Source organism: Plectropomus leopardus, chromosome 1, assembly GCF_026936395.1.
Source record: "Plectropomus leopardus strain MGB_pleo_1.0 chromosome 1, ASM2693639v1, whole genome shotgun sequence".
In the NCBI taxonomy this organism is placed as follows: domain Eukaryota; kingdom Metazoa; phylum Chordata; class Actinopteri; order Perciformes; family Serranidae; genus Plectropomus; species Plectropomus leopardus.
In genome coordinates, this window is record NC_142176.1 from 23,870,098 (window position 1) to 23,880,942 (window position 10,845).

The window sequence follows — 10,845 nt, forward strand, 5'->3', positions numbered from 1 at the left end:
ATTTGTCAAAATGTCAGCTGAGAAAAAGGCTTACTTACTGTATTAGTATTAAATTTATAGTAATAAATCTTTTTTTGCATTGTGTTGTAAACAGTTTTGTGGCTTTGTCTCCATTTTCCTGCAGTATCCTCATACTGCCTCTGCTCAGGAGTGACAAATGAAACCTCAATATTATCCAACCAGTTTTGTGGTGTGTCCGATGGTTACTTTTCTCACATTTTTTTAAAATTGTCTTTTTTTACTAAAAAAAACCCACAATGTATAACCTCCGTTGTACAGAACAAACACCAGGTTCCAGCTGAATAAAGACTGAACTGCTCTGTTTAATAATTTTACACTTGTGATGTTATTCTGTATCACCTGAAAGAGTGAAAACTGTTGTATCGATGCTCAGCAAAAAGAAACAACGCTTAAACATGACATTTTATTTCTTTTTATTAACCCAAGTTAATCAGCAACTCTAACAAGTGATTTCTCAAGAACAATTTGAATAATCAAAAGACTCTCACACACAAACACAGGCACAGGCTGTGTCCTCAGGCGTAGTACTGAAGGTTCGCCTTCTTTTTGGCTTGGACCTCCAGGATTCCCTCCATGTAGTCTTCATGGTTCAGCTCTGTGGCCCCGCGGCGCAGCGCGATCATGCCGGCCTCCACACACACAGCTTTGCACTGGGCTCCATTGAAGTCGTCGGTGCATCGAGCCAGCTCCTCGTAGTTGACGTCTGGACTGACGTTCATCTTGCGGGAGTGGATCTGCATGATGCGAGCTCTGGCTTCTTCGTTTGGCATGGGGAACTCGATCTTTCTGTCCAGACGACCTGAACGGAGCAGCGCAGGGTCCAGGATGTCCACTCTGTTGGTGGCAGCAATCACCTAGAAAATAAAAATGTATGGAGTTATACAGTTGTCATCACTCTGACATCAGACAGTCATCATCAGGGGAGTGCTGCTTAACGTAGTTTCAAGTAAAACTAGTATACTTGTATGGTAAAATATTGGTTTGTCATTTTCGCAGAAATCAGCATGGAAGCCGATACCAATTTTTCATTTTTAAGCTAATAATAGGCTACACCGATGATGCAAATATTATCGTGCATACTTATGCTGAGGTACATAAACTTCTTTGGCGGCAGCATCTTTACCTTGACCTGCATGTTGGGTTGAAACCCGTCCAGCTGGTTGAGCAGCTCCAGCATGGTCCTCTGGACCTCTCTGTCTCCTGCCTTCTCGCTGTCAAACCTCTTGGTCCCGATGGCGTCCAGCTCATCGATGAAGATGATGGACGGGGCTTTCTCTTTGGCCAGGGCAAAGGCGTCTCTCACCAGCTTGGCTCCATCTCCGATGAACATCTGGACCAGCTGTGGACCGGCCAGCTTCAGGAAGGTGGCCTTGGTCTGAGCGGCGCAGGCTCTGGCCAGGAGGGTCTTACCTGTGCCAGGTGGTCCGTACATGAGGACGCCTTTGGGTGGCTGGATGCCAAGGTTTTCAAACTTCTCCTTGTGGTTCATAGGCAGGACAATAGCCTCCACCAGCTCCTGGATCTGCTTGTCCAGCCCTCCTATGTCGCTGTACTGCTCTGTGGGACGCTCATCCACCTCCATGGCTTTGACTCTGGAGTCGTACTCGGTGGGTAAGGTCTCCAGGATCAGGTAGGAGTCCTTGTTGACACCCACCAGGTCTCCAGGCTTCAGCTTCTCGGCGTCCACCAGCCCGATCACCGGCAGGAAGTAGGTCTGCCGGGTTGAGGTCTTAATGACGGCGCACTTTCCTTTCCTCTGGGAGTCCAGGTCCACGTTAGCCCCGTCCTCCTCCTGGTCGTTGGGGTCCACATCCAGCAGCTCGATCACATTAGACACGAGATACGGCAGCGTTTTGTTCACCTTTATCTTCTCCGTGTTTTCTTTGATTTTATCTTTCATGGCCTGCAGCTCGTGGGTCACCCGCAGCACCTCGCTCTTCATTATCTTTATCTCGCTGTCGAGGAGACGAGTCCGCTGAACTATCTCCTCTGTGGACATTTTTAACACTTCTTCGCCGATTCCATCCTCCACCTCGTCCCAAACTGATTTGTCACTCAGCGACGCCATCTTTGCTGTGTTTGCTGTGAACGGCTGGAGCGAGTAGTGAACTAGAGAACTATGACCCGCCGGAAGTTAAACCTTCTACTTCCGGAAGTAGCCGACTCCGTACATGAGCGCCGAAGCACCGAGGAGTAACCGAGCCTGAAGCTGAATTTATTTTGTTCGTGTGCCGCTTTGCACTGCGAGAGTGTGCGTGTAAGTTGACCGGCAATGTGCTCTTGTGTACCGGCATATGTCAAAGTTATTTACAACTGTTTGTAGCACACAAAGACGCTGCTTTTGAAACGCGTTTGACTTATGTTAGCTTGTATTGCTAATGTTAGCTCTGCGGCTAACAGCTAGCCAGTGTGTTGATATGTTTCATTTTGGAGGCTGTCAAGAGACTTCCTGCTAGAAGACTAGTAAGTAAAGATAGAGTTGTCACCCGTATTGTGCACACTTAACGTTTCAAAAGACACAAAGTATTGGGGCTCAAAATAAACGAACCAGTATGAATACCGTTAATAAAAGTTAAAGTTAGTGCTTAGCAAACAGAGGATGTGTTCGCGCCACTGCTGCAGCTGCACACACTCGCCTTCATGCCGTTTGCTAGCTTCTCACTCAATTCAGTTTGATTTTATTATTTAATCCAGAAGACACTTTGTGTTTCGGCAAATGTAAAAACATGGCATAAAAACACACAAAAGCACAAAAATTGAAGCAGAAACATACAACTGTCGACATTAACCTGTGCACAGGTTATTTGTCACTTATGCACATTCAAACTGCACAGGCGCAGATGAATTAGTAATTAGTTTTAGTGTCCACCATATTGCCCGTAATAACTTATCAAATATGATAAAGATTTCCTCATAACGTAACTATTTCCAGAGTAGTGTCTATTACCATCAACAGGACATGACAATCACAATAATAAAGCGTCAGGACTGGCACCATGAAGGCCAATGCTGCAGTATACTACACGGGTACAATATGTACTGCAGCTGTCACCCTATCATTGTCATCATCAACATCATCAGCTTTAATAATCTTTGGTGCTGAATAGTTACCACCAACAATTGTTTGTTTAACTTAGCATTGGTTCTGTCCATCTTTTCAGGCGCGACAAAGCTGCCAGAGAGAAGAATCAAGAAGAAGGTGTTTCTGCAGAGTCCAGTCCTCTGTGGTTGTTGGTGTTTTTCTACTGTAATACAAACTCAAGACGCACAGCCTTGAGGCACCTGCTGTGTAAAGTTACTTCCTGCTCGTAGGTGGCAGTGAACTAACGCAAGGAGCTAAAAGATGGACCAGAACAACAGTATACCACCCTTCCAGGGGCTGGCCTCCCCTCAGGTAAAAACACTGATTTCAAGATTTTTTTGGTTAAGACATTTTTAAAAATGAACTTCCATTCTGAAAAAGATTCAGATCACAATTATTGATCAATATTATTCATTGATGTAGTACAGAATATTTTGTTGCACTTTAAAACTGCTTTCGCTTTCATATTGTGCTACATTCTGACTAATTAAAAAATATTTGTGCCAAAATAAGACTTAAAATAAGGTTCTAAGGTCCTCACCTGAATGCAGTGCACCTCCCAGAAAGCAAAATACAAATAAATGTATTTATTTTACGTATACCCTTGGCTTAATGGAATGCAGTGGCAGCAGTTGTTTGGGAGCTGGAGGATGGTGATACGCTGTAGAGTGCCGCTGAATATGCAGCAGAGTTTTCTATGCAGAGATTGTAAAGCTCAGTATCACAGTCAATGATGTTCATCAAAAAGATCTTGTTCATAATTAGTAGTTTTTTTTAAATGTATATTTAGTGATGAAATTTACTGCTAATTTGGAAGAGGAAGTATGATACCATCATCGTCCAGTGAAATGGGCGTAGGGAGTAACTTTATCACTGAGGACAGAGTAGTTGTGAAATATAATGTCACATACAGGAACAAGATTAAATCTTTGTGGTAAACAATCTGGTTCTGCAGGTATAAACAAGGCATAGTTTCACATCTTTCAAGTTTACAAGTGTTGATGAACTTACAGCTTTTAACAGATAATTGTACAAAAACAGTTTCTGGTGATGCCATATCATGAAGATCTTGAAAATAGCAAATCAACTTAAACATGTGGCTACAATTATTTGAAATATATTCACTATTAATTCAGGTCTTGGAGTGCTATTGTTACTTAGCTGTGCAGCCATCATTAAATAACCCTTACCCTACAAAATCAACCCATAAACCATTGGTATTAAGTAATGTGGTCATTCTTTCTATTTGTGTCAAGTGAAAAACATTGTGATAATGGTGTTTTTTTTTTCTTTGCATGTCATTTGTGAGTATCATTTGCTCTTAATGGGGCTTCTCTGCTCAATCCAAAATTCATGTTTTTTTTTTTGTTTTTTTTTGGTGTTATGTCCTTTTTCAGGGTGCCATGACCCCAGGCATGCCAATCTTCAGTCCCATGATGCCGTATGGTTCAGGCCTGACACCCCAGCCCGTCCAGAACACCAACAGTTTGTCTATACTGGAGGAACAGCAGAGGCAACAACAGCAGCAACAGGCGCAGCAGGCAAACACAGGTACAACACACACTACTGTCATATTCCTCTCCATCCTTTCCCGGTATTATGAGGTGAGATCATAATTATAGAATTGGGGAAAATAATGAGTCCTTACCATAGTGTAATTATATAATTGGTTGATGTTATAGAGGAAATATGCGTGGTTTGTTTTTCAGGTCTTCCTGGAACGTCGGGGCAGACCCCGCAGCTTTACCATTCCCAGACTGTTGCAGGCACGACCACCACAGCGCTGCCAGGAAACACCCCGCTCTACAACACCCCGCTCACCCCCATGACCCCTGTCACACCGGCCACACCAGCCTCGGAGAGCTCTGGAATAGTACCACAGCTGCAGTATGTTTTATATCCAATGGAAAGAATGATCACAGTATCGGTTTTTTGTTATTTTTTTTGGGGGGGGGGTTATTGATATTTTTGCAAGAACTGGAAGGGATCATTACAATAGCCAAAGTGGGATGTAGTCATCAAAGCACATTGTGGTGTTATATTTGCCTGTATGATCCCTTCCCCTCCACCTGCAAACCCCCGACCTTCAAGTCCCTTACATCATAGATCTTGACACTGCACATAAATAAAAAATATAAAAACAATTAAATAAGACCAAAAAAAACTACCCATCCCTCTAAACGCCCAAAGCTGGATCCAAGAAATAGAGCTTAGTAATGGGACAATGCAAATTTCCTCCACCAAATGGTATCAACAGAAATAGCAGACAATGTACATAAACTGTATGTATACAGGTGAAAAGATGTAATATATATTTATAGTAATCAGACTAATTGACAGATTTAGACAATCGCATTTCAAATGAGATAACATTAAAGCTCTTATTTTGTGTGGTATCTTTGATGAGTAATATTTTTTGATTTGGCAAAATGTAGCGGAGCAGCGGAAAGCTCCAACTGTGCAGAATGATCAGCGTTTCAGTTCATAATACCTGTATCGAGCACACTTGGAAATTCAGATAATTTCAGATACTACCTCAGGGCACCCTCATTTCTGTTTAGTTATGAAGGATTTTTATTTTGAAATTGGCTACATTGCCATTATTTCCTGACACATAGACTTGTTTTTCTTTATGTCTCTGACTCAGTTCTTTTTTCTTTTCTTTTTCCCTACTTTTAGGAACATAGTATCTACCGTAAATCTGGGCTGTAAACTGGATTTGAAGACCATCGCTCTGAGAGCCAGGAATGCAGAGTACAACCCAAAGGTGAGACTGCAACACATTACAGTAATCAGCTCAATGAAGCACTACTGGCTGTAACAATCCCACTCTCTCCATTTCTTGTAGCGTTTTGCTGCCGTCATCATGAGAATACGAGAACCTCGGACCACTGCTCTCATCTTCAGCTCTGGGAAGATGGTCTGCACTGGAGCCAAGAGGTCAGAATAAGAGCTGTTTGCTAAACCGTCACGTGCTCAAGTTCATAGTAAAACAGATTCTCAGAGATGTGATGGCACCAGGGCTGTCAGTATAACTGGTCAATTATTCATTTTTTCCAGAAATCATTGTGATAAATTATATTATTGTCATTTTAGAGACAATTTTACGTCACTGATATAGTAGTATAATGGCATATTGATGCAAGTACATTTTTCAAAGAGCGATAAACCTTTTAATTCTTAAAAATATTCAGATATTGGAAGTGGAAAGTGAAAACAAGTATTAGAAAACTCTTAAGAAATAGAACATAAATAAATGTGTGTGTACAGAGGAGGTGACCCCCACCCACAGTGAAAAAAGTGACCAGAAATGGCATAAAAACACATCAACAAAGAGTTTTTTTCTGTTCATTTGGCTTAGTCGCTGTGACAACGTCTAGGCGCTAAATCCAAGTCTAATAATGGTTGGGAAAATTTTGCTGTTTATTCTGGCATCCTGTTGGCTAAAATGAAGGTGACATTTAATATATAGACAAACACGTGTAAACACAAGGGCTATATCACACAATATATGGACATGACCAATTATTTTTGCTGACCTTGAAAGGTCAATAGCGTAGTTATTGTGAGTTGTGACAGGCTAAGCCTCGCCTGTCTTTTAATAAAGGCTCTCTACCTTCTTGCCTTGTAGCTCCTCCTCTTTCTTCTAATACATGTCGAATTTTCCTATAACCCTCTTCACATTGACTCATCTTCTCTTAGTGAGGAGCAGTCGAGGTTAGCTGCAAGAAAATACGCTCGTGTGGTGCAGAAGCTCGGTTTTCCTGCCAAGTTCCTGGACTTCAAGATTCAGAACATGGTGGGAAGCTGCGATGTGAAGTTCCCCATTCGGCTGGAAGGATTAGTTCTCACACATCAGCAGTTTAGCAGGTGATTCTTGTTTGCTTAATGTCTTGTGCCGCTGAAAGCCATGGTTGCCCGTTTCTGATTTTTGGACTGTGCCAGGGCAGGATGTTTCATGTGGCTGCAGAGCTGTGCTACAGAAGGAAAAGCTAGAGGAGTTTCTTCTTGTCGACATGCTCCCATACAAACTGTGTCCTCTGAATCCATTAACGGGGATTTTTTTTATTTTTAAATTTAAGTAAGAAAACATAAATGTTTTAGACAGTATGCAAAGAGCTAAGATGATTTTTTTAAACTTTAAATTGATTTATGTTAATGATTTGGCGAATACTTGTGATGATTAAAATAAAATGATTTGTCTCTTTCAGCTATGAACCGGAGCTGTTTCCAGGATTGATTTATAGAATGATCAAACCCAGAATCGTCTTGCTCATCTTTGTCTCTGGGAAGGTTGTACTCACAGGTGAGACCTGCTCCTCTCTGCTGACGTCTCTCGGTCGTTATTAGTTATGATTACGTTACGCTGTGTCCTAATCTCATGCTTGATGAAGGAGTTAATGTTGGTTTGTTGGAGTGAGCCTCATTAATAGTTGTCAAAAACTTGCGGCTGCAGAACATAAAAAACTGATTGTTTTTTGCAAGATCACACAGAGCTGTACTGATGCAGGAGTTTTAAAAAGAACATATTGATTCCTTTAGTAGTTGTGAAAAGTATGCCTGGCAGACTATTTCTTAATTACTTTATCACGTGTTTGGTCTTTTTTTTTTTTCAATAATAGTAAAAATGGAAACAATTTATTGTAATTTATCGATCGTCCTATTGTATCAGTCAAGCTCTTTACGCAAGAAATTGATCAGAATCCTTAAAACCTTTTTTTTAAAGATTATTTTTATGATATGCAGCAAAGGGCCAAGACCGTAACCGAACCCGTGGTCCTACGGCTCTACCAACTGAGCTATTGGGCGCCCCAAAACCTTTTTTAAACGTTTTATTTAACCAAATAAAACCAATTGACATATTTTTTTCAATAGTGACCTGGCCAAGAAGGCAACAAAGTTGTGTGTCGATTATATACAGTAAAATACAAAACAATAATCACAAATCATACAAATTAAAGCTACTGTTCATGTATCAAAAGAAGAGGTTGAATATACACAGATAATGTATAAACTTAGACAAAATGCATCAATACATGGCAATATTCTAGCAAGAGCAATTTATGGTCATTTTGAAGACCAAAGGCCGTAATTGATCACAATCAAAATAGACTGTCCAGTCTCAGTCTTTTTTTTTTTTTATCTAAAATTTTGTTTTTATTGGCAGCCAGAAAATTTTAGAAAAGACGGTTTTAAGAACTTTACCGCAAGCCTGTTTTGGCAATAATAAATCACAACAAAATTAAGTGCTTAAAGGAAATAGATACAAGTACAAGCCAAAAGACAAGTTAGCAGGTAAACAAGTGAAAGCATACAAGGGTACATTTTTTTAAAAAAAAAGTGTATTAAACAAATAAATTAATAAATAAGAAGAAGAAGAAGAGGAAAAAGGAAAAAAAGAGGGGGAGAGAAAACATCATGGTTCAAGTCCATTTCCATGAGTTCCTAATCAAGACTATTATGTGAAGGATATTTTAAATCCCACTTTGATCAATTAGGTCCCAGATAAAGAGAGAATAAATTAGTTCAATAAAATAACATGGGAAAAGTGGGGAAAAAAGTTGCGGTCGCAGTCTTGTAAGTGTAGCTAACTATTGGCGCTAAGATGTAATTTTTTTTTGTTTGTTTTTTTTACAAGTGCCATCAGTATCCTCAACTCAACAAAATAACTGATGCGTTTTTAATCCACGGACAGACAATGACCTGAACCTGTTGTGTCAAGTGTCCCTAATGACCTGTTTATGTGCTCTGTTTTTACTAACTGATTGTTTGCGGTTTATCGCGCCGTCTTCTGTGTTTGGTGTGCCGAAGACAAATTTCCACCCCGCTGGACAATAAAGATATTTTCTAATTCTAATTCTGAACAAATGTAGAGCAAATACCCAATAAGAACCAACAATAATAAAGACAACAATAGAAAAGATAATGTTGAACATGTTGATGGATATAATGATTGTTTCTATCATTGTTGTGGGATTTGCATGTGTTACTCACTGTAGTTGATATCTATCTTTTTTTTCTTCTTTTTTTTTAAGGCGCCAAGGTGAGAGCAGAGATCTACGAAGCGTTTGAAAACATTTATCCCATTCTGAAAGGTTTCCGCAAGACGACGTAGAACCTGCAGCTCCATCTTTTACCTTTATGTCCCAAACGTTGACTCTTTGTACTCAGTTTTTTTTTTTTTTTTTTGTAATTCACAAGAAGTGTCATCTATATGTTGACCTCAACAAGTGGACTGCTGTAAGGGCTGTTGTACAGGGATTTTTTTGTCCCCCCTCCAGAATTTTTACTCTTTGTTTTCCTCTGTTCTAATCAGAAGTGAAGACACCTCCATTTATTTCAGACCCTTTCTCAGCTTTTGCCCAGTTATTTTTCTGTTATCCAGATCACATCCCTGATTGTACATAAGACTGTAAAGAAATGTAAAAAGCGCTGGTTGAAAGAGAAGCAGTCAGACCTTGATTGCTTTTTGCTTTTATTTTAAGCCATTTTAAACAAGTTTTGTACGTTGCATTTTTATACATTGTCCGCTCAGTCCCCAAGTTTTATCATGACATGTCTGGGCCTGTCAACACCACATTCCTGTGAGCAGTATTTGCAAAGATTTTAGCTCGAGTGACTTTATCCCAAAAGAAATCGGTCTGCTTTTTTGAGAATTTCATGTTAATTATTTTTTGCATTCAAATCCTGCAGATTACAGTTCAGATTAGTCCTGATTACATAAACGCTGGATGTGGATTTTCCTCTAGATACAAACATTTTGACACATATCAAGTCTGATAAGCTGTAACTGAAGACAGATGTTCTTAAATTTTAGGTTGACAGAAGTTAAATTGATTGAAGTCCTGCAGCTGAAGTCATCATCAGGTTGTTGGTTAGTTCTTTGAGGTTTGTCAGCTCAGTTATGGCTACGTTTGTACCGAAACATGAAGAAAAGATTCTGCTGGTCCTAAACAGCCTCCTCTTTCACTTATTTTAAATTCACACAATACATCTTACATTCACAAGCACTAAAATCTGAAGGCAGATAAACTATGTGTTATGTTGCTGTGTTTATTGTTTTAAAGTTGTTGGGTTTTTTTGGCTGTTCAGAATTATATTTAAAAGTTCTCTTGAAAATTCTTTTGCGTGTAGGAAAAAGTGAATCTTTGATGGAAAAACTGACTTTGCTATATGCTCAGCCACACACCTGGCCACAAACGAGTTAAATTTTGAGCACTTGTTGGTGAGATAGTTCTGGTGACTGTCAGTTTCACCATCTGTGTGTCTGCCACCTGACGCCTGTTTGGGCAGCAGAATGGCAGAAGAGATTAATACGGATTTGCATTTAATATTAATTAATACTTTCCTCATTGATTCTGATCGGAGGCAGAGACAGGACGCCCCGTCACATCTCAATACAACTCTGCTTCTTCTGAAATAGTTTATGTGCTGCATTGTGCATTAATAAATGTGTACATACTGACTCTTTTGTTAAAGCTGCTTCTTTCACCACAGTAACCTTTTGATGCTGTTGTATCTGGATACAGCGTTTTTGTTGTAAACAGACGGAAGACAAACAGAACGGCATCCCAGAGCATAATTTAAAAGATACAAAAATATAATACAAATAAGAAATGAGTGATAGAGCATAAATTCTTGTTTTTTTCCCAATAAATTTGTATTTTCTCCTCAGTTAATAGAAGAACATCTGGAAGTATATTTTATTAATCAAAAGTTAGAAAGTCTCACTTTAAACTTAT

At 39.7% G+C, this 10,845-nt stretch overlaps 2 protein-coding genes across 2 annotated transcripts; one reads left to right on the forward strand and one right to left on the reverse strand.

The window, feature by feature from the left end:
* Window positions 1-417: 417 nt before the first annotated feature.
* On the reverse strand, window positions 418-2,137 carry psmc3 (proteasome 26S subunit, ATPase 3). Its single transcript, XM_042498258.2, has 2 exons — window positions 1,145-2,137; window positions 418-875 (listed from the first exon to the last, which is right to left on the reverse strand). The coding sequence occupies exons 1-2, from the start codon at window positions 2,087-2,089 to the stop codon at window positions 537-539; spliced, it is 1,284 nt and encodes a 427-aa protein (XP_042354192.1). The 5' UTR covers window positions 2,090-2,137; the 3' UTR covers window positions 418-536.
* A 1-nt stretch (window position 2,138) lies between these two features.
* tbp (TATA box binding protein) lies at window positions 2,139-10,568 on the forward strand. The gene is made up of 9 exons (XM_042498366.2): window positions 2,139-2,278; window positions 3,183-3,415; window positions 4,501-4,654; window positions 4,813-4,990; window positions 5,783-5,870; window positions 5,952-6,043; window positions 6,806-6,973; window positions 7,315-7,409; window positions 9,139-10,568. Exons 2-9 carry the CDS (start codon window positions 3,365-3,367, stop codon window positions 9,216-9,218), a joined length of 906 nt encoding a protein of 301 aa, XP_042354300.1. The 5' UTR covers window positions 2,139-2,278; window positions 3,183-3,364; the 3' UTR covers window positions 9,219-10,568.
* Window positions 10,569-10,845: the final 277 nt, after the last annotated feature.